Here is a 24579-nt window from a genome sequence, read left to right as displayed (position 1 = left end):
ACACCACTTTACTGCTGACACAAGGTTGAGAGCAGTGTAGAGTACACCTGGTCTGTAAATCTGTAACTCTTTCAGAGTCCAGCAGCAAAGAGTTGGCAAAGAGTTTTTTTACAAGTATTCAGGTCTTGTACCAGTGGTTGGGGACGACCATTTTGCCAGAAGGTTACTGTTGACCAAAGAAGGAATGTTTTCTATTATATTCTGCTCACATTCTGTTTTTCATTTGGTTTCACTTTATTTAAATTTTTTTTCATGGAAGGTGGAGTTAAATAGTGTGTGGTCAGCTGAAGTTTAGAAAAGATTAATATTTGTGAGGATTGGAAGACACAGAAAAATGTTTTTAAAAAAATACTCAAATGTATATTTAGAAATCCAAAGCTCAAGTAGACTGAGAATTTGTAGACATCAACAGAAACAAATTCTTGCATTCTTACTTTCCAGGGTAATCCCATTGGTTCTGATGGAGGTAGAGCAAGTACGTAACTTGATGTTCATGACAGAAAGAATTTTTACAGTTTCTCCTTCTTTACTTGAAAGGGAAACCCTTCTTAAAACTCTGGGAGAATAGCAATTGGCATGCATATACCTGAAATTGCCAGAGCTAACCTCCACATGCATCTCTGAATAAGTATCACTTTAAGAGTTTTTACCAATTTTCACAGGCTATTAGCTTCATAATTTACATTTTCTGTTTGTTAAATTGTGTCCAATTTTTTGTGTACAGAACAGTATAGTGGATTGTCATATGTTTCAGTGGTATCAAGTTTTTCTGCATTGTTTCACGCAATATTCTTGCATCCAAGTTAGGATATTGCGGTCTGGGTGACTGGAAAATTAGATGTCAAAGTCTAGCTGGATGATGGGGCAGGACACAGAAGCTAACAGGAGAAAACTCAGCAAAAACAAATGTGGAATCCTACACCTGAGAGGGGGTAGTCCTTGCAGACTTAAAGGTGAGGGCTGTCTGAGTGGCTGGAATCAGCTCTGCTGGAAGAAACCTGTCTTGGCAATCAACAAGAACAGAAGCCATCAGTGATCCTTGTCAGCAAAGGGACAAAAACATCTGAAGCTGTATTGGCAGGACTGTAGCTGGTCAAGTAAGGAAAGTGATTACCCCCTTTCTACTCTGCACTTGTTAGACCACACCTGGTGAAATTTACCCTATTTTGGGCCCCCCTAAGCAGGAAAGATACTGCCCAACTGAAGCAAGTTGAGCTGGGAACTACAAAGGTAGTTGGGCTGCAGCATGGGCCCAGTCAACAGGGGCTGAGGGACACTACTCTGAGGAGGAAGTTGGGCTAGAGATCTGCTGACATTCCTTCTAATAGGAATGATCTCATGATTTTTGTAAAAGTCATTATTACCGAGATGATTTGTTTTGGTACCCATGTCTCAATTTAAAATCTATATCTATCTATCTATCTATCTATCTATCTATCTATCTATCTATCTATCTATCTATCTATCTATCTATCTATCTATCTATCTATATGTAATCAAATATATATATATATAATCAATAAATATATATTTTTTTATATCTTTTATAGATTTTCTTATTATATTGTTAGAGACAAAGAATAGTCTTTCACAAAAAATTGCATTTTTACATAAAGAAATTTAAAACATCTAAGTCTTTTTTTCATGGTGTGGAACTGGATGTAAGAGCTAGGCTTCATTAAGATAATAGCTTTAAAAGGGAAGGGAAAAAAAATTTATTTCTGAAGCACCAGAAAGTGTTAAAATAATGCTGGTGCAAATCCATTATTGACAGTACTTGTCTCCAGTCTTAATAGAAATACCAACATTGTCTTTGATTACTTCCCTTTTGTCCATGACATACAGACAGTGAAACATGCAAGAGATCACTGTTCAGATTTTAAAATCATGAGAAATCTATTTGAAGTGTGTATGCCCAGTAATGAAAAGATTGCAGAAGGGAGATCTATGTTGTGCTGAATGAAAGAGAAGGTCTCACGTGTGGACGTGGCCTAATATGTCTGAGGCAAGTAAAAGGTTTTGGAGATACAGGATGCTTGGATTTGGGATGAGGAGCTGAGGTGAAAATAGACTGAATGATATTTAAAAAAAAAAAAAAAAAAAGAAAAAAAGGAGTAGAAGCAGAAGGGCATTGTTAGAAGAACCAATACCTGTTTGAATATACCTTCTTTTCATGAGAGAGAGAAAGGTCAACAGGGTGACCTTCAATCTTACAGTGTGGGTTTCTTTAGTTACTTATTGCAAACATGATATTTATAAAGTCCAGTTTTATAAAAATCCAATACATGGACCTGTCTGAGTACTGATCTGACCTTCCTTTCATTGCAGATAGTTCAACATACTCTCTGTTCTTCCATGGGCTTTTTTATGTGTTTGGGGGTGCTGTGTTTTTCCCTTACTCCTGGAGGTTTGTTTTTAACTTTTTACTACTAAGCTGAAAGTCATGACACCTTGCCAGTGTTTCTACTACATTACCATCAGCCATGTACTTAAAATTAATTTGAAGCGAGATGTCTTGGATTTCAAGCTAGTCAACTTCAAGTCACCAATGTTATAGAATTGAAGTGTGTTTATACACTGGCACATTTTGATAAATTTGGAAATCTTCAGTAAATTCAGTCTTCAGGCCCACAAATGAGTTGTTTTAGCACAAAATATGGAGAGAACAAGAGAGCACTTGTAGTGGTGCACTGTGTGGCTGCAGCCTTCCAGTTATAGTCTTCACAGTGATGCCCATTTTCTAATGTGGTAAGATGCACCTACTCCTTTTTCAATTAATCTTGTTTCTTTATCCAGCTGGAAAATGAGGAATTGGTCAAAAGAGAGATCCTCAAGTGGTTGCATGGTAAATTACTTCCTTCATGGTGTAATCTTAGTTATAGAAAATGACCTCATCCCAGAAAATAAGTCAGAAGAGTATCTTTAGGCTTTAAACTAAAGTTATAATAAAACTCCAGAAACTGAAAACAGGTACAAAAGTGCTCATTAGTGAAAGCATCTACTGCCATTAGCTTTCACTGTTTATCTGTCTTGCTGTTTCTGTGATTTGAAGTGCTAAAAGTGTTCAGATTTCTTCAATAACTTTCCTATAAGTAAACATTTATCTTCTAGAGTTGGAGTCTCTTCTTTGCCTTGTTTTTCAGTATTGCAGTTTATCAGAGTAAGAAGCAAACTACCTAGCATCTTATGTCTGAAAACTTGTGTTTTTGAAGACAATGACAAATGTTACATTTATCATTTGTACACCTAACCATTTCCAATTGCATTTGTTCTTTAAATATGCTTTTTACCATCCTCTTGTTTATAGCCAAGCAAAATTCTGAGTCATTCCCTATCTTCGCTTTGGAGAAGCAATCACTCAGCCTAGAGCTGCTGTCTGCTTGCAGAGGCCTTTAGCTTTCAAAAATAAATTAGCTTTTACATACATAGGTATCTGTGGTTCAAGGCTGTGGTTTTGGCAAACAGTGGGACTAAAAAGGCCAGTTTCAATTGAATGGTTAATTTTACCACTAATTTAACTGTTGCACATTATCTGGTGCTTTTAGGACACTTAAGCTTTGATTAAAAACACAGTTTTGCTATCCTGTCTCATCTGGGGGGGGGGGGGGGGGGGGGGGAGCAAGGGCAGGGGTTGTTCCTCTTGGTGAACATACAAAATGTGCCACGAGGGTCTGCAGTGGGTCCCCCCGTAACCTGCTACAGGTGAACTACTAAATTATTTTACATCAATCTTAAAGTTTGTATACTTGAAGTTCCAACCTATTGTAACCCTGTTTAAGCCAAGGCTGACTCTGGTCTGATGAGGTTTATCTACCTTGACCCTCTTCCTAGAAGCCACTCACAGCCTACAAGCCATTCACAGCCTACAACTAGGAGTATAGTGACATATTGCAATAATTGTACGTTTGTGTGGTAGCACTGTTTAATGCTTATCTCCCTTACTTGGAACTGCACATTCCCACAGTTTGACCAGTACAACTGTGTGCACGGCTGCTGTTCATCTGAACCAACAGAATGACCATGTTTAAGAATCTAAATAACCTTTTTTATTTCTATAAAATACTAAACAAACTTTATGTTGAATCAGTCTTGGAAGAAGTGTTTTACCAATAATAGCCTGACACTATTTTAATGTAGTTCTATTTTTGAAGGTTAGGTGGCAGATTTTGAAGGTACCAATGTGAGCTACATGATGGAATCCAGATAATTTCCCATTTTCCTCTTTGAAAACGCTCTGCTGCTTCTCAACCCATAACCATACGTGTTGTTACTGGCTCAGAAGAACTGTCCTGAAGCTTCAGTCAGACCTGTTGAGTGCAAAACAAAGACTTTTAAAAACCATTAGTGTAAGATTTTGCTTTTTTGAAGACTCCTGGTAGCAACCAGGAAGCTTCATCTGCTTAATCACAAGCAAGTAATTAAAACTTCCCTTCTGTTCACTTGTGAAAGTTACATTCTCAAGTGTTATGTTTAGTATTTCCATTTGCTTTTTACTTAGACAAGCAATCTGTAAAGTAATCACTAGGCCAATCAAATATTCATTATGGGGCTGACTTGATCAGGTGAATTGGATACCTATTGCAAGGGACTGGAGTTTATAGCAAGAGACTATTCCCTGGTCTGGCTGAGGAGGTTAATTACAGCTTTCTAGTGTCTGCAGACATCATGACTTCTGTTTAGGGTTAAAACTGAAATTAAAACCTTTAGTTTGCCAGCTTTTCTTCAGCACTATGTTGTATAAGGCTTCGCTTATCCTCTTCAAAGAGGAATAAAGGTGCACCAGGACAGTGTCATCATTTACAATCCCGGTTTAGAGAAAAGAATGAAACTTTCACCTTTTCATAGTGTAAAATCAACACATAGTAGATAAAATAAGTTCACAGGACTTATTCATGTGAGGTTGTATGATAGTTTCTTGATGTACTTTTTCTTTCTTTGCAGCTATTGGCTGACAAACAAGGTCCACATTAAACGACCCAGCACTGGTCTCCTCATGTATACGCTTGCCACCAGATTTTGTGACGAAATTCATCTGTATGGATTTTGGCCATTCCCAAAGGATTTACGTGGAAAACCAGTCAAATATCATTATTATGATGACCTGAAATATCGGTACTTTTCTAATGCCAGTCCTCATAGGATGCCATTAGAGTTTAAAACATTGTACGTATTACATAATAGAGGAGCACTTAAATTAACAACAGGGAAATGCATACAGCAATAAAGCACATGTAAAGTACAATAAATACAGAATACATACTTCGTCATAAAGATGTTGTGGAATGGCAGTGGGACCACAGTGGGGATTTGTTTCAATACCCACAAAGCCATTGGAAAAAGGAATTTTATCAGAAGTACATAACCAGCTATTATACCTGTAAAGTGCTATATAACTAAGCTATCTTGACTGCAAGGGTTCAAGTAAGTGCCACTTTCACTATGAACAAAGCTTGAATGTATATTCAGTAGTGTTTACAGGATTCAAAGACACATTCATCATGAATTGAAGAAGAAAAGTAGAGCCTGCTAATTTGCAACTATGGTCAGACAGTCTACACAAGAAATACCCAGTGGATGGACTATTTTCTTGAGCAGATAAATCAGGCTTTGGCAGAAAAGATCATGGTGAATTTGAGTAGAGAAAGTGAAGTCTGGAAGATCAAACAAATCAGTAAATGCCTTCAGTCAGAGAACTGTTTCTGATCTTGTATTATAACCTCAGTTTTGTTGCTGTTTTTCTTATTGCTGTTGGTTGGGTTTTTTTGCTTTTAAGTATTGGAGCCCTTAAAGGATGTTAAAGATGTTATAAGTAACTAAAGTATATCTGTTGGGAATTGTCTAAAGAAAAAAAGATTCATAAGCATGAGAGGGTGGAGGGGAACATCAAATATTTTATCTAGTGTTATTGTGTTGTATCCTGCTGTCACACAACCCTTAACATCTCCAATGTTTTTCTAGCTACCGCCATCAGTACCCACTACACTGAACCCCTCAGAGATCCTTTTGATCCATTTTTAAAGAGGAATTTTTCTCCTGTGTACAAATTTGAAGACATACAAGAAGGTGCCCTTATTTTTGGTGCCAAAGATTACTCGTATACACATTTTTTCCTTACCTTGAAGAAATTATGTAGATTATAGAATCATAGAATTAGATTTAGTCTTACGTTTCTTTGCTGCTCAAAGGAACATAGTCTTATTTACATTTTTAAGCATCTCAAAGCAAAGCCTCTTTACTGACTTCTCATATAGAATTCTTCGGAAAAGTCTGCAGAAGTAAAGAAGTTATTTCATACATTCAAATAGATATGTGTAAATACACACAATTTTATTCCTAGTAGAAAGGAAAACACAGTCTAAAGAAACTCAGGTGACAGGGGAAAAAATCTAAAGGAAAAAAACACCTAGCCAATTAAATGGAAAATAAAAGAACTGCGGATAACACAGTTCTTTTAAAACCTAAATTTCTAATGCTGTTGGATGATCTCTTTATCTAATATACCTCTTTTGTATCAGCTTGATGTTCTGATATGTAATTGACTGAAATAACACAGAGCTGCATTATCTCACAGTCTTTTTTTTTGTAATTGTTGTTTATCCACAAAACCAAGAGTTCTTTCACTTCCTTCACTTCTACTTCCTTTTTTTCAAAAAAAAAAAAAAAAAGAGAACAAGAAATTAGAGGAGGGTAGGAAAGGGTGGAGTACCAACACAACATTCACTAAGAAAGAAAACCTGTCTGCCTATATGTCTTAGTGCTAAAGGAGCACATAAAATGGATAACACCATGGTTCCATGTCTTTCATGTTATGCTTGGCTAAAGAGGAGGCATGCAGATACAATGTATGGGTATTTTCATGTTATATTTTCATCTCTATGTTAGGTCCTCATCTCCAAATATGATATTATACTGAATTTTGAATTAGCTTGAGCAATTTCATATGTATCACCACACTCACAAATGCTTGTTGAAAATATCATTTATTACTCATTTTCTTCTCTTAAATTCACATGTATTTTATCATGCATGGCTGGAGATCTGGGATTATGCAAATTTGGTAGCTAAATCACTGCCTGGCAGACAGTTTTGCCAAAAATTGTGGGGAATAGAAAGTCAGTTCTGCCATGTCTAAGAGACAGTAGCATCTTTCCTTATTCACCAGGCTCTCCTACCCAGGGCAGTTTACTTTAGCCATATGCTAATGTGTTGGATGTTGTCCTAACATGAAACTCACTGAAACCAAGGCATTACGAGGAACTAAACAGCCATACAGAGAGGAATGTGTGTAGTTTGTTGTAGATAAGCCAGAGGGTGTTACTTGTTCTCTGTGTACCCTTACATTTTAAGACAAGATTATTTTTTTGATGAAAGGTGGGCATATTCATGTTCTTATTGTTAGGGTTTTGCTGCTTTTAATCTTCTAAAATATATTTCATATACATCGACGGAATTTCTATTAAATAAAGAATTCACAGTTGCCAATCTCTCAGAGGCTCAGAGAAACATCTGCTTAGATTTGTCTTCTCTTCTAGGAATGTCTTCTCTGTAGTGTCAGGCCATCAACAAAAAGCAGGTTCAAGTAGACTGTATATTAACTGACAGGTGGTTCTGTTCACCTCAGGGAAAGTTGAATATGCCAATTGATTATGTCTCTGACAGCAAAGTGGGTGGGGACACTCTTAATTCCTATGGCATTAAAAAAAACTTATTTGTGTAATTGAAGAAATGAAAAGAATGACACATAATTAGAAAGCTTGGTGAGAAAATTTGCCTTTAGAAGTTAGCAGACAAACAAAAATTTGGCCTGAGCTTGTTTGCAGGCTTCACATTTGATTCACTGTGGGTGAAGTTAACTTTAGTACACAAGCCATAGAGTCCAGATTTTTACCATTAAGTTTCTCTGACTTGGTGTTGCACAAGACATGACAGTAGCATATACTTCCAAGACAACAGTGTTTGCTTATACCTTCTCAAAACTTGGCCTTAACCTCATCTTCTGCAGGCTTTACACCTTCAGTACTGCAAACTTTTGGCACCGTGAGCTATGGTCTCACGGCTCCCTACTGTCATCCATACTCATTCTTAGGCCTGTCCCCTCAAATAGGCACCTAGGTGTGCTTTCCTGCCAAAACCATTGGACTCCTTACCAACACACCTCTTGTCTCACTTTATCCTGAGCTGAGGTGTGATGTAGTGAGTAGTGGGTTTTGGACCATTCTCTGAGGCAAGTAGCAGTTGGGGTCTCTGACTGCAGGTTTTCGCAAATACTAGGATTCATTTTACTCTACTGTTCTTGCATAAGAACTGCATGTGGAGCGCAAAGAATCTGGGGAGGCTCCCTGGTATGCAGTTTGTTGTGCTACAAATTGTCTGGTTTGAGGTGGTTTGGGATCACCAGCTACAGGTTAGTCTAGGGTGACCTGAGGTGAGAATGCCCAGGACTTTCCCTGTTAGGTTACATGGCCTTGGTTGGTAGCACTTGACCTGCTGGGAAGCTGTAGCAGTGGAGTCATTGCAGACACACTTTCTTACCTTTCTCTTGTACCTCCTGAGGCTCCTGGCGCGGAAGGCACCTGTTGAGGCACCTCAGGTCCTGAATGGTCACACACTTACACTGTGTGACTTTTTCCCTAAAGGTGACCCCAGAGCACAGCAGCAAAGGCTTAGCTGCTCTTTAGAGACTTCAAAGTGGAACAGATTTCACCTTGTGGTCCTTCAGCAGTCAACAGCTTAAGCCTCCATAGCTGCCTTGGGTGATTTCTGTTGTTTATGTGCATTCAACAACTAATACAGTAGATAAAATAAAAAGAAGTATCCCTAATATTGTAATAGCTGCCCTGATGAGGAACCAATCAGTTTTGTTCAGAGCGTTCCTCAGATTTATCCTCTCATCAACCATACCAATTGCTAGCTATAGTTCCTAAATGTATGTTAGAAATAAGAACTGGGAGCTACATCAAGACATCAGAACTTGTATATTTTTCCAAATCTTATGGCAGCTTTGCATTAAACAACTTGATTTCATTCAGATAAATTTATGTAAATTGTTTATTAAGCTACATGTTAATGTTTCCGTGACAGAGTCTTTCATATTTCATTAAAAAATTAGATAAATGTTTGATTGTTAACTTTTCAGCTTTGGGACAGTTCTCTCCCACAGCTCTGAGGGACTCTCCAGTTATAAGATCTACTGAAGCTTTCAAATCTTGTCTGGTTTACAGAGTCTGGTGTGTAATAAAGACTGTATCATTCTGTTGTTAAACGATATAAGCAACATGTGCTTAAGGTCCGTACCTTTTCTCTAATTGACTGCAATTTGAAGAAAATCAGGCATGGGTTCAGTATTTTTTTTTAGTGTTTGGTCTAGCAAAGTGTTTAGCACTTTTTGCAGTGATTTTCCTGGGAGAAACGTGTCCAGGATTTAGATGGGGATCTAGATTAGCATATTTCAGGATATAACTCTGAAATTGCACATTATTTATTTTTAAGAGCACTGTTACTTTGTGTAGGGAAAAGCACAATTGTTATAAATGTAGATAAAATAAAGGAAGAGCGTTTACAGAGAGCTTCATTCCTGTGCAGTGCTATTGCTACTGAGTGTATGTAATACAATTTATGTGGTTTAAAATATTGATGTGTATTCTGTCAGAATTGTCATGTTTGACACTGTTAATATTATTTCAAGTACGGCTATGGGGATTGTTTTTTTTATTTGTATAACTGTAAAATAAAGAAGTTTTTCATTTTTTCTGCTACATTCTGTTCCATATTCCTTTGTAACACAGTTTTGGGTAATTTTTTCAGTCATGTGCTATTTGTAAGATTATGTGGAAGAAGACTGCTCCTTTAAGGTGTCTGATAAAGGACTTTCTCAACACAAAACGGGATGTTAAGAAAAGGAGGAAGCCATAAACATGAACAGAAGGACACAAAGAGAACCAGAACTGATCAGTCACACAAACTGGGAAGGGTATGTGCAGTGTAGGATTTTTTATTCCAGTAAGATTTTCTGGTCAAGAACCTTGTCAAATGGGATACTAAGGAAAAGGGGGAAACAATGTATGTGGAGACCCAAACCTGACAGGCAAATCATAATGGAGATAAAGACAAGAAGCCAACCTCATCAGTCACACTGAACAGCTACCAAGAAACTGGGGGCAAACAGGACTTTGTGATTGATAAGGATGCAGATTGGGGGTCTGGAATGTTGGAGGGGAGGCAGTGGCACTTTGCAAAGTGATGGGGCAAAGTACAGGGTAGGAAGAGAAGAGGAACAGGCAGAAAAGGGGCAGGTCGTGTGTAAACCGTAGCAGGTCAATATGCTTGTCTGGCCAAGTCCTGAGGCTTGATTGCTGCAGTCTGTCCTAACTCCCCATTAAATCTCCTAACTCCTCCTCTGTGTGATCTCACTGTCCCATGCCTGTGCATGCTGCAAGGACTCAGTGCCAGATAGTGGGCTCCCACTGCTGCAAGAAGAGTGGGTGCCAGCTGCTGGAGTCAGATGAGGGATGTGGATGCCCCTGGCTTGTGGTGTTGGCTGCTGGACTCGAGTGGTGGAGCTCTCAGTCACTCTTTACAGCTACCTGAAAGGAAGTGTTTCCAAGGTGGGTTTGGTCTCTTTTCCCAATAACAAGGGACAGGATGAGAGGAAATAGCTTTAGGTAGTGCCAGGGGATATTCGGATATTGGGGCATTGGATATTAGGGAACATTTCTTCATTGAAAAGGTGGGTAGGCATTGGAACAGCCTGCCTAGGGAAGGGATGGAGTCACCATCCTTTGAGATATTTAAAAGACTTGTGGATATGCTGCTGACAGAAATGGTTCAGTGGTGGACTTGGCAGTACTGGTTTAACAGTTGTTCTCAGTGATCTAAGTGTCTTTTCCAACCTTATGATTCAGTGCCAGCAGGTGGAACAAGCAGCAGTCTTTAACACCCTGCCATGGAGGGGAATGCTGGGTGCTCCCAAAGGCAGCTGCTGGGCAACACCAGCGTAAGTGAGGGAGTCAGGAGCTCAGCACAGGTGGCTGCAGCAGGACCACAGGTCACAGCCCATGTGTGTGGTGCCGGTTGCTGGGGGGACAGTGTTTGTGTTCCCCCCACTCCAAACCCAGTATGCTTGGAATGTGTGTGTGTCATCACCAGCAAACTTCGAGTCAGGGAGCCTGCATTGGGGCAGGGTCTCAGGTGGGGAAAGGGTCTGTGCTGGTGTGCTCAGGGGGACCTGGAGAGTGTCCCATGAGTTGCACACTGGGGACTTCTGCCTGCCAGCCCAGGAGGAGGAGGGAGCTGGGCTGTCTGCCCCAGTGGTTGGGAGTCCTCCATGGGGTGATCTCAGAGGCAGAGCCTGCTTGGTGCCAGTGTGAGTCTCCAGCTGTGTTGGTCTCCTCTCTGTGGGTGTCTCTGTGTGTCACAGGGACACATGCTCAGCTTCACCTCTGGGTGCACCTGAAAGTTGCTTGAAAGAATGTAGAAATCATACATAATACTGCAAATACTGTACAGTATGTTTAAAGCCTATTTAAATACATTTATATCCAGCAGTATCGTGATTTTATCAATAATAGGTTTCTGAACCTTTACCAGCCATGATGCAAGAGCAAATACACAACTCCACTCTGGTTATAGAAACTAGAAAACATCCCCAATCTTTTCTAAAATGAATTTGATATTTATAATCTATATTTGTAGTTTCTGTCTTCACACACTATTGGAGCTTGTGTGTCTTTGAAAATTCTATAACAGTCAATATTTTGCTGAGCTGTGTTCTTTTTTATGGCACAGACATAAAAGATGCCAGATTTTGCTGAATTCTGCTTATAGCTCTGTAATATTAATTAGATTATTTTAAATTGCCATCCACTTTTATTGGAAAAGTGCAGTCTTTGATTGCTTACTACAGCAAAAATATAAAGATATAATTGATGAGCAGTAATTGTGTTCATGAAAAATTATTGCACTTTAATGAAGACCTGCTCACACTGGCAGTATTCAGCCATACTTTCTCCTGCTGCTTTTGACAGTGGCCTCTCCTTTCTGTATTCAGTTTATGCCTTTTTATCTTCTTCTGGTTCTTTATGTACCAAAATAAACTCATATATAAATCGATGAGATGTTCTCAGCATTTTCTTGCTGCAAAACTTCGAAGATATTTGATGGGATTCAAGCACTGCCTTAAGGAACCTGATTAACAAGCAAGAGTGCTTCTCAAAGGAGTAATGCCAAAAGGAGTACCTCACCAAAGGCAGTTTCCACTTCCAGTTTAGATCCCCCTTTATGCACTCAGGTGGTAACAGAGCTTGCCAACTGCACAGGTAAGTCAGCACAGTATCACAGAGCGGTTTGTTGGAAGGGAGTGCTGGAGATCCTCTAGTCAAGCTCTCTTGCTAAGGCAGGTTCATCCAGAGCAGGTTGCACAGCATTGTGTCCAGGCGACTTTAGAACACCTCCAGAGACAGAGACTCTGCAACCTCCTTGTTGCTGCCTGTTCCACTGCTATATCACCCTCAAAGTAAAGAAGTTTTTCTTCATATTCAGATGGAACTTTTGTGGTTCAGTTTGTGCTGTCGCCCCTCAGAGAGGTGGAGGTCTCAAAAACAGAAAAAAAATACTTCCTGGAAACTAAAATGTATTCCAAGGGGAGTGCAATGAGAAACAAAATGACAAAGATGGAATGAGAAGAGTCTTAATAGAGGAGATATAGTTGCTTGAGTCTCAGTACTCTTGTTTTAGAGCAAACAAGAAACTTTTCCCCTTAGAAGGAGCCTCTTAATTACAAATCAGCTTCTTAATCTCCTCACAAGTGACTCCATGTTCTCTAGACTGTTATATACATATGCTGACTATTCTTACCTTTCTGACTCATTTTACATTGCCCCACTTTGAGTGGAAATAGTGGAGGTAATTTTAGCTAGTGAAGAGTGCAGAATGTGTTTAAAATAAAATGGTATCTAATTTTAAAAAGAAAGATAGGTCTATGTACACATCAGATATTGCCTGTGCATCAAATACAGTTTTTACTCTGTTGCTATTAAAGCTACTGTCTAAAGTTAGGCAGGATTTGTCCCCTTTCTATTCAATAGACTATCATCTCTTCTGGAGCACCAAGGAGCATCCTCTGTTGAAGAACCAGAGGGCATCTCATGACTCCTATCCATTCTGAGGGTCAGGGTGAAGACTGAGTTTCTGTCCCAGAGTGGAAAATGCAGACACCTACCCAAAACTGAATTCTTATAAAGCACAGGCAAACATTGAAAAAGAAAACATTTCCAGTCAGGAATGGTAAATTGCTATGCTAGGACTCCAAATGCCAAAACTGCGTATATGGACATGTCCAAATATAATGTATGAAACTTTCAGACTCTCAGGTCTTTATTTGCTCCAGAAAAAAATAAATATCAAAAAAGCTTGTTGTTTTTGAAAATGGTAGCATTTTTGATTGTGGATGAACTCAGATTTTTGTGTTTCGTAAAACAATTCTTCCAATTCTTCCAGAATATTGTAAATGGAACTGTTCTATTTCTCCTTAGGACTACACCACTGTGTTGGTCATTATTGTTAATGGATTACTTAAAACTCCAGTTGCCTGGCCATTGTGGGGGATGACAGCAGGAATAATCCATTATCCCCTCTGACAAACTCAATCATGGCTTGAGTGAAACAGTACCATCATTACTGGAATTTTGAGAATTCCAGTAATTTTTGACCCATATTGAAGCCAGGATGGAAATTTGCTGATGACTAAAGACAAACATCTCTTCATGCAGTGGTCTTAAGTGAGGCCCTTTGAGTTCTTCTGGACCACAACAGGTTGCACCAGCACCTCCTTCTGAATGGGACACCTCTCAGAACCAGTGAACTCTCAAGCTTCTGAAGTTCAGAGCATCGTCACCAAAAGCTGACAACGGGTCGTGGGCTGGCACACCCCAATCCTCAGGGTTCAACCCTCACCTGCTGGAAACTGACAAGACATTTGACATGAATGATCCACTGAAGAGGAACGTTGAACAGGTTATAAATTTTTATACATTTAAAAAATTTACATACTTGTATCTTTATACATTTATACACATATATACATATATATATGTCTTTCTGTTTGTGTGCATGAATGTGTGAATTGATATAGATATCCTTGTAGCAATATTGCCATCTTGGATTTAAACTCAAGTCACTACTGTCATTAGAGTAAATCCTATTATTGACTGACTTTGTAAATGTCTGACTTAGTCAATGATTAAGTGCTGCTCAAGTCCTGTGTTCTGCCTTAAAACTGATCCACCTTAAAGCTGTGAATAAACTACTGCTAGATCAGAAGCTGTGTAAAAATTCCATCTGTGTTGAACTGATACTTTTACAATATCATATTAAGATCACCTTTTGAGGATATCTCAAGCAGTGGTTCTTAAGGTGATTATAACTTGATTTTCCTCTGTGTGTTTCATTCATTTAGTAAGAAATAGAGTGAACCTTGTCATCCAGCTCTGGGGTTTTTTATTTTTGCAAATTTACGTCAAACTTGCTTTTGCTAATGTGTTTGGTGGTGATTCCTTAAGCAACCCAAACCACTCATCCACAACAGAACGTTATTATTATGTCAATGAGTGAATAACATACAGAGAACTGTGTGAATGAATGAGCAGACTCAAGTAAAGTTCAGCTCCTGTCTTTAAGCTTAGTCCCCTCCTAATGGACACTAAAAGGCATTCCTGGAAATGCTCTTGCCAAAAGGAAACCTGTTAACTCACAGGGATGCTAAGGAGGAGTTAATTCCCAGACCAATGTAAATCTGGGAAAGTTATTAGTTCCAGTGTCAGAATTAGCATGGAGAGTCAGCTAAAGCCCTGAAAATATTCTCTGAACTTGAAAGACGCCCTTCCAAATAGTTACCATCGTCCTTAATATGAATGTGTATCTCCAACAAATGCTTTAAGGAGGTGTATGATTTTTGTAGTAAATCTTCTTACCTCAAATTATTAGGTATTCAGTCAATTTCTGAAATCCTGACAAAGTGAAATCACGCTCACAAAGGGCTTTGCTAATACAGAAGTTCTGAAATGAACTGCTTCCCTGGATGGTAGCAGGTAGTCGAATGCAAGCACCTTTTTTCAAAAAGTACCTTATTAAAAAAAAAAACGAGCTAACTATGCTGTCCAGATAGAGTTTCTAAGACTTTTACATTCTTATTACATCATAAATATTATTCACAGTAGCTTCAATTGCTTTCAAAGATTGACAGCGGCGATTAAATCCAACTAATCTGTCTAATTTCACTGTTGTGTTCCTCAGACTCACCTTTCATGACTTGTCAGCTTTTCTGGAGCATTTAAATCTTTGTCTCTACCCATTGCCATGTTGCACCAACAAACAGCTCCAGGTCCTATAAGTTCAAGAGCAGTGTCTGAGCAGCCAGTTCCTGTGTTGTTTGGCTATATGATCCTCTGACTGCAGAAAAACAAGAATCAAAATGAAGGTTAATGACGTTATTACAGTATGAAAATAATAAGAAAAAAAGAAAAAACCAACAAACAGTAACAAAATAAAAGCAGATACTTTCAGAAGTCTGAATGTTTCTCATGAACCTCCAGCTGTGTGGCATTCACCCTTTCCTCTCCAGGGTTTTCCATTTTCTTTCCTAGCTCTCTGTTCTTACTTCTGCTGAAACATTGGCAAGTGCAAGCTGACTTCTAAATCTATGTGTGAAGAGACAGAATTTGAAGCTTGAGGCAGTGTTATGTAGCAGTGCACCAGCCTGGAAGAAGAATAACTGTGTGGTAAGGTACTTCACATGGATGAATTGCTTCTATAAGAAGAAGGATGGAATAGCCTGGGCAACAGATCATGGTAATGCTCTTTGCTCTGCTTCTACAGCACATGGAAAAGTGTTGTGTGATACACAAGCAGCATTCAGCACTAGGACAGCAATAACTCTCTTCATCAAGCAAGTCATTCCATTAGTAGTACAATGCCAAAAAGCCTGATTTTACACAGTTATGTTCTGGAGTAACCTCAGCTCCTCACATGTAGCTGCATCACTTTTTTTCTGTCTTCTACCTTTGCACTTCCCATATCTTCTATAGTCCTCTCACTGAGCTGCTTCCTCTTCCAATAATCCTATGTCCCTCCATTATCCACTGTTGCAGAATGGGTATAGGGGTCCTGTTTTGCAAAGGTAGGAGAAGCTCATGACCCAGCAGCTGTGCAAGTACTGATATGCCCATGCTATTTGGGAGCTGACTGTTGCTGCTGAGGGAGTGCAGAGTGCTAATTGTCAGCAAAAGTGGTGTTCCCTCTTCCTCTCCTCCTTTTAACATACTTATTTCCAAAAACTCTTAGGAATTTAAAATGTTTAAGTCAGCTACTCTTCTAGTGAATATGGTTGAATTTGGTCAAGGGATTAGTATAAATCAGCAAATTGTTTAACTTGGAAGGGGACACTTGAGTTCATCCAGTTCAGATGCTGCTGCTCAATCTTGATCAGCTAGAGCAGTTTGCCCAGGACCATCTTGTGTTTTGAAAACCTCCAGTGATGGAGACTCCACAACCTCTCGGGGCAACCTGGTCCTGTATTTGATGACTCTCACAATAACAAAAAAAAAAACAAAAACGAAAACAAAACCAAACAAACAAACAAACAAACAACAACAAAAAAGGCATTTCCTTCTGTTTATATGGAATTTCCAGTTTTTATTTTGTGCTCATTGCCTCTTGTCCTGTCATTGTGCACTACTGAGAAGAGCATGGTTCCCTTTTCCTCCTTCCCAATCCTTACATATTTACACAAAAATTTTGGGAGTTCTCTGAGCTTTTGCAGCCTGAACAGTCCCAGCTATTACAGCCTTTCCTTGTACGAAAAAAGCTTTGGACCCTTAAACTTCTTTATGGGCCTGTGCTGGACTCATTGGCTAAGTTATTAGAGTGAAATGACAGACAACCTGTGGCATCATATAAGTTTTATTGGCTTAGCAAACCAGGCTGAACAAGCTGTAGCTGAATACAGAGGTATGTGATTGTAGATATGAGAGAAAAATACCCGATTAAGTTATTTATGTTGTCACTTAAATAAACCCTAGTTCTCAGTCTCTACTACTACTACTACTACTACTACCCCACCCACACTGGGGATATCAATTGTGACACAAAGATAGGTAAGTAAAAATGCGGTTCATATTTTCTCCCTTTCATTTTTAGTAACTTCTTACCTGAAGCACATGATGAAATTTGGAAATATGATGGGGAATTATGATAAGGAAAGTAATCTGCATTTCAAGAGCTGTATGTGACTTAACATGCAGTTGAGGAAAATTTTGCTCTTAAATTTTTGTGATTAACTAGGCTAGATTATGCTTTTATAGCTTTAACTTGCCTTCTGTCTTGATCAGATTTTTAGGTGACTGTGATGAAGCAAGTGCCTCTAGACACACTTGCATATTGGTTCCTTTCATACTTTGGAAGAGATTTCAATTAATGGAAAATATATTAAAAACATATGGCCATGTGTGTTTCTTTTGATCTTTGTTTTTAGAGCTAGATAGACAAATATATCTGAAAACTGGCTTGCACGCTATCACTTATGCTGAAAAAAATATAATTACTTGGATTTCCTTGAATTTCCTGTTGAAATCTGCTAAATGCTTGGACACCAGTAGTTCTCTCAAGGTGGATAAGACTTTTCATCTTTGCAGCCTGTTTATTTGAGTATAGCGCTAGTATATGTGCTATTTTGCACAGAAATAGATTGTATAAAGTATATTTATTAGTAATCTCTTGACTTTTTTTCCAACTAGGATATCACAAAGTGTTGGTAAATTTCAATTTCAGTCTAGTTGCTGACATAATGAAAGTCAGCAGAAAGTCACAAAAGAAATAACTCACTTTATGTGAACATACTTTCGTTCTTATATAGTACTCAACTGAATGGGGCCTTGGTCACTAAGCAGAGGATATAATCTGCTATAGCAGTGCTACTTGTTAATTAAATTTTATAATGGAAAGTTTGAAGTGGGTGCTTATGGTGCTCTGACTTCATTATGTGTTGTTTTTTTGCATGTTTCTTTGATAATTGTTACAGGACATACAAGGTCTATATCCTATATATACATACTAATATTAAGAGAATGATTGGCAGAAACTCTGTAAACTATGAAAACACCCATGTACAGCCAATTTTTTTGTCACAAGGCAATCACTCTGTATTCTCCAGGTCACCTATGAAGGTCCTCAGCTCCAGCTCACTAGGCAAGAGAACTCAGAAATATGGAATTTGTGTAACCTGGGGGCAAGAAGTCAATAAATGTAAACAATGCATCATTAGTTATAGTACAGACACAGTTTCCTACTTGTAGGCCAAAATCCTGGAAAGGATGGTCAGACATGCAGGCAGTGTGAAAGAATTAGTAGAAGACCTATGAAAAATAACTCAGTTGTTATTTTTATCAGTCTTTGGAGTTCAAAGGAGGTGACAGTACCCTCTGGCAGAACACAGTATGACAGGACTGTGGCTGTCTCTGATTTGTGGTAACATTGGTCTTCTTAGCCATTGAAGACAAGCATACCCATTCTCATTTAAGCCAATTCTTCTTGAACTGCCTTGACAAAATAGTAAATGTTTTACAGGGCAGAGCAGATAAAACATGCAGATAGATATTTACTTAATTTATGAAGTGTAATAATATTGCTAATCATCCAAATTAGCTAGAAGCACTTGATGCAATAAAGCTGATCATTGGAATTTTTAAGCAAACTTCTAATTTACAAAAGCCCAAAGCTGTTACTTTTGAATGTCAAATGTCTTATGAATTAGGAAAGATCCAAAATACACAGGGCTTCAGACTGAGCTAATTAATCAGGTGTAATATCAGTACTATGCGTTTTCCCCTTGCTTATGGCTGATATCACTGCTTTGGATGATAATGCAACTGACAAAGAACTCTCTTGAATGCTTTTTCTTTTTCTTCTCTGTTGATGGAGACAAAAATGAAAAGGAGGCTAGGTAGAAAATAGATGTGTATTAAACAGGCAACAGAGTAAAAACTTCATTGGGTACGATTACTTTAGTCTATCAACCTGTATATGAGGCCAGCTTACTTTCTGAAAATGATGGCCAGGCAGTGATGTTTGACATGGGACATGAGGGGCTGATATTTTTATACTTTTTTTAATTAAAGAATAAAGATTTTGTTTCCTCATAAAAGGATTCTGGAATAAAGATTGAAAGCACTGCTAGGAAGAAGTAAATGAAAGGAAACTTAGACCAGGAGAGCAATTAGTAATAATGAGGTAATGGACAAATTATGAGGATGATAAACACAGCAAGAGGGAAAAGGTTTAGAAAGCTAATGCTAATAGTGTGACCTTGTTGCTGATGCCATGTAAGTTGGAGTGTGACCAGCCTAGCAAATGTTTCCTTTCAGCGGCCTATTATTTGAGCCTCATCTCAAATGTACCTCAAGGAAGGGACACTCTTGTGACTGCTGGTGGTCAGTTTTGGTTTGAGGGAACTTGGGTGCAGAGGAAAGCAAGAGATGTGTGGCTCTTTAAAATGCCACTAACAAATACCATTTGAGTGAATTTGTTCCAGAGAAGCAGTGCAATAAAGCCATTCACATTATCTGAGATACCGAGGCTGTTTGCATGATAAGCTGTTCAAACAAGACTCATCACTGCAGAAACTTAATAAATATTTCTGGTTAACATTCTATTTACTGATCCTTGAAAACTAACACCAGTTACAGCTGATCATGTTACACAGATCTGTTGAAATCATGGCTAGGCTTCGTGAACAAAGATTTGAGAGGGGCTCTACCCACGCTTGCTACAAGCATGCTGATGGCTAAAAAGGCCAATGAGAGATAGACAAGTCCGATTGCAGAAGGCACAGCAGAAAGACTCCCCAGGTGATATTGATGAGACACGATTCTTTCTCCATTGTCTTTTCTCCTCAAGAGTGATCCTGCATGTGTTCTCAAAAGCAGCAGCAGCATTATAGATGGTGTGTCTCCAGGCCTCCCGATTGGAGGCCAGGGTAGACCAATGGTGGTGATCGATATGGCCAAGGCTGAGGGATTGTTTCAGGCAGTCCTTGTATCTCCTCTTCGGGGCTCCTCTCTTGCGGCAGCCAGTGGCAAGTTCCCCACAGAGCACGATCTTAGGGAGGCGATGGTCCTGCATCCTGGAGACGTGCCCTGCCCAACACAGCTGAGTTCTCAGCAGCATGGCCTCAATGCTCGTGACTGCTGCCTGTGCAAGGACAGACGTGTTGGTCACATAGTCAGTCCAGTGGATGTTTGGGATTGTACGGAGGCAGCGCTGATGGAAGCGTTCTAAGAGATGCAAATGGTGCCGGTAAATGACCCATGATTCAGATCCATATAAAAGAGTAGACAGTACAATGGCTCTGTAAACGCAGATTTTGTACTTCTCTTCAGGTGTTTGTTTTGCCACACTCTTTTACGGAGTTTACCAAAAGCTCTGTATGTCTTTGCTAACCTGTTGTCTATTTCTGCATCAATCTTACTGTCTGAGGAGATGATGCTTCCCAGGTAATTAAACTGCTGAGCTGATTTGAGCTCTATTTCACCAATGGTGATATGGGGATGATGGGAGACTTCCTGAGGTGCAGGCTGATATAAAACTTCTGTTTTCTTCAGGCTGACTTCCAGTCCAAAAAGCTCAGCAGCTTCTGCAAAGCAGGATGTTAAATGCTGCAGAGCTACTTCTGTGTGGGCAACAAAGGTGGCATCATCAGCGTAAAGCAGCTCATGACAAGATGATTTAAGGTCTTAGTGTGGGCCTTCAGTCGCCTTAGGTTGAATAGGCTCCCATCGGTACGATAACGAAGGTAGATATCGTTGCCTTCATCAAGGTCTGCCATGGCCCTTTGGAGCATCATACTGAAGAAGATTGTGAATAAGGTTGGTGCGAGAACGCAGCCTTGCTTCACTCCATTGGCTATTGGAAAGGGCTCAGAAAGTGCATCGCCGTATCTGACTTGACCGCGTTGGTCCTCATGAAGTGAGATGATCATTTTGAGGAACTTGGGGGGACATCCTAAACATTCCAAAATCTGCCACAGACCTTTTCTGCTCACAGTATCGAAAGCCTTGGTGAGATCAACAAAGGTAACATAGAGTCCTTTGTTCTGTTCCCTACACTTCTCTTGCAGTTGTCTGAGAACAAATACCATGTCTGTGGTACCTCTGTTGGCTTGGAAACCACACTGGCTTTCAGGTAGAAGATCTTCTGCTATGGTGGGTATTTATCTGTTCAAAAGAATTCTTGCAAGGATTTTAGCAGCAATGGAGAGCAGAGTAATACCTCGGTAATTTGAGCAGTCTGATTTATCTCCTTTCCTCTTGTACCAGGTGATGATGACAGCGTCACGAAGGTCTGAAGGCAGTTCACCTCGTTCCCAGCAGCGCACCACAAATTCGTGAAACTTAGCATGGAGGGCTTGGCCACCGTGCTTCCAGATTTCAGGTGGGATTCCGTCAACCCCAGCTGCTTTGCCAATTTTCACCTGCTGTATTGCTTTAAGAGTTTCTCCCATGGTGGGGCAGTATCCAGTCCAGTTTTCACTGGTTTTGTGTAATGTACTGCATTGCTGAGTCTTGAACTACACGGCTAGTACTGAAGAGAATCTGAAAGTGTTCAGACCAACAATTCAAAATGGAAGCTTTATCTGTGAGAAGCATTTGGCCATCTGCACTGAGTAAAGGGCTTTGAACCTGGTGTGTAGGACTGTAGGCTGTTTTCAGAGCCTCATAGAAACCCCTAATTATGCGCAGATACAAGTGTAGTCACTTGTATCTGCGCATAATTAGATTTTTTTCCACTAGATTGGTCCATCACTTGTTCTGGATGTCATGAAGTTTCTGTTGGAGCTTGCTGCATGCGAGTTGAAAGGCTGCTTTTCTTATATGACGAGATGGTTGAACAAGGTGGGCTTGGTGAGCAGTTCTCTTCTTACTCAACAATTCCTGGATCTCATGATTGTTTTCATCAAACCAGTCCTTGTTTTTCTTGAAGGAGAACCCTAAGAATTCTTCGGAGGACTGTAGAATGCTATTTTTAATAAGTTGCCAAAGCTCTTCGGGAGAGGGATCTGTGGAATGAACTTTGAGCCTGGATTGAAGATTTGCCTGGAAACTGTCCCTTACTGTAGCTGTTTGAAGATTGTTAACTTGAAGTCTCCTTCTAGGAATGCCGCCCTTTTTAGGTTTGAACTTAAGGTGGAGGTTAAGTTTACAGTGCACAAGGCGATGATCTGTTTGGCATTCTGCACTAGGCATCACGTGGGTGTGATGAACATCGCGGATATCTCTCTGTCGGACCATGATATAATCAATGAGATGCCAGTGCTTGGACCTAGGATGCATCCAAGTTGTCTTCAGACTATCTTTCTGCTGAAAAGATAGTGTTGGTGATGGTAAGCTGCTGCTCTGCACAAAACTCTAGCAGAAGGCCACCATTATCATTGCAGTTCCCAACACCATGCTTGCCTAGTACTCCTTTCCAGGTTTCAGAGTTCTTTCCTACTCTGGCATTGAAATCACCAAGGATAATGATCTTATCATCTGCAGAAACCTTTTGGATAAGGTGGCGTAGGTCATTGTAGAATTTATCTTTTTCAGCAGGGTCAGCTTGGAGGGTTTGGGCATATATACTAAAGCATGTTGCTTGTTGTGTAGTGGGAGGCGTAGGGAGATAATACGATCAGAATGACCAGTCGGCAGATTTTCGAGTTTAGGGGCAATAGAGCTTTTAATCATGAAGCCAGCTCCTGAGAGATGCCTTTCGTATCTGGGTTTACCTGACCAGTAGAGTGTATAACCAGCACCATGTTCTCTAAGGCTGCCTTCCTCATGAAGACAGACTTCAGTGAGAGCAGCAATGTTGATGCTGAGTCGTGACAGCTCATGGGCAATTAGAGCAGTGCGGCACTCAAGACGTCCACTATTCACAGTATCAAGCATGGTTCTGATGTTCCAGCATGCAAGTGTTAATTTGAGTACACCTTTGGAGGCAGGTGTATGCCTTTTACTCTTAATCTTTGTTTGACCGCAACAGAAGATGCCCGTTGGCCGCGGTTAACCAACCAGGTGAAGAGTGGAGATGAGCTTTGGTTAGGCCACCTTTTCTAGGCCCCTCTCCGTGTGGAGCAAGCAGTGCTCTCCTTGAGAAAGGTTGCTTGGTCATTCAGGATTCTGCCGAGTGAGTCTGTCATCTCCAGGGTCAGACTCAGGCGACCAATGTCCTGGACCACCTGCATGCAGGGTTGGGCCTGCGGCTTCCAGTGCATCTTATCACCTGCCGTTTCGTCCCTCACCTATCGCTGCAGGACTTTACAAGTGTGGGTATAACCCTCGAGCCTGCACAGTGGATTTTTTAGGTGAGGCTCAGCTTGCACAGAACTAGTCCCACCCTTTACTCCTGAGGTTCATCTGCCAGGGCCTAGCAAGCTTGGATGGTGACAGTGAGGTCCTCAGGATGTAGGTTTAGTTAGAGTATCCTTCTCTTGGATGGATGGCCTTATAGGGCTAAGCAAGCTCCATCTGCCCGGGTTTGAAATTAGAGTTGTTACACAGATCTGTTGAAATGAAAGAGCAAGAAAAATACTTTTTTTTTTTTTTCCTGTTTGGTAGCTATCATTGACAAAATGCATTGATTATTCATGTAATATATTTCATACATGACCACATGTTACCTGACATCCCTCTTTTTAATTTTTTTTTTTTTTTTAATTTTTGCAAAGTGTATGAGTTAGACTTAATCAACATCTAGGATTAAAACTAATGAGTGAATTCTGGAACAGACACCTATGGGTTGCTGCTAGCAGGCACTCTTCTTACTTAAAAGGCCTTCCTGCAGCAAGCGAGAAATAAGGACTTAGAGACAGCTGATTGCTAGATTAGTTCCTGATGCTGTGTGTGCTAAATAGCAAAGAAGCAGTGGAGTATTTGTGGTTTCTTACACCAGTATGAAAAGACAGCAGGGTGCAGAAATAAACAAGAGGTGATAATACCTTATATATTCAGATGCATGGGAATATTGCCACGACATAAAGATGAAAAAAAGATTTTTGAAGGGAATCAATGGTCAGAGCTGAAAACTGAAAAATTCCATCAGGAAAGAAGTGATACCATTTTAACAGTTAAGGGTGATTAGTTACCCTGACCTACTGGGATGGTTTTGGTCTAGGCCTTCCTGGTAACCAGCTCGTAACCAAGGAAGTGCCCATGTACCCAGTATTCCATACTATTTTTACTTAAACCAGAGTATAAATAAGTTGGAGATTAGAGACCTCGCTCTTCTCTTCAGGTTCAGGAGCAGTGGGTCCTTGAGTTGGTCTCGCTTATCTAAGGCTGAGGCCTGCAGCGACCACTGGTCTGCCATGCGGGAGGTTTGAGAGTGCTGGCTGTGTCTGGTGATCTTGCTTCTCTGAGGGACATGGTGAGATTTGTTTTGCTAGTTATTTTCCTTCTTGGGTTTGATTGTGTATATCTGTATATCCTGGGTTTGTCCCTTTTTGTCCTTTGTCCCCCTTTCCCTTTTGTGGGTATTTGGACTCCCAAATACATA

At 39.9% G+C, this 24579-nt stretch overlaps 1 protein-coding gene across 1 annotated transcript in view; it reads left to right on the top strand.

Annotated features, from left to right (window-relative positions):
• The window catches only part of ST8SIA4 (ST8 alpha-N-acetyl-neuraminide alpha-2,8-sialyltransferase 4), a 54870-nt gene extending 45124 nt beyond the window's left edge, over positions 1-9746 (top strand). Inside the window, exon 5 of the mRNA XM_027896699.1 lies at positions 4942-9746. Within this exon, the coding sequence (XP_027752500.1) occupies positions 4942-5224 (283 nt within the window). The 3' untranslated portion in view covers positions 5225-9746. The remainder of the gene's footprint in view (positions 1-4941) is intronic.
• The last annotated feature ends 14833 nt before the right edge of the window (positions 9747-24579 follow it).

Source organism: Empidonax traillii, unplaced genomic scaffold (genome assembly GCF_003031625.1).
Source record: "Empidonax traillii isolate 1590-97213 ecotype Southwest subspecies unplaced genomic scaffold, ASM303162v1 scaffold18:size2335232, whole genome shotgun sequence".
Classification (NCBI taxonomy): Eukaryota; Metazoa; Chordata; class Aves; order Passeriformes; family Tyrannidae; genus Empidonax; species Empidonax traillii.
Note: the sequence above shows the minus strand (reverse complement) of the source record. Positions and strands in the feature narration are given on the sequence as shown.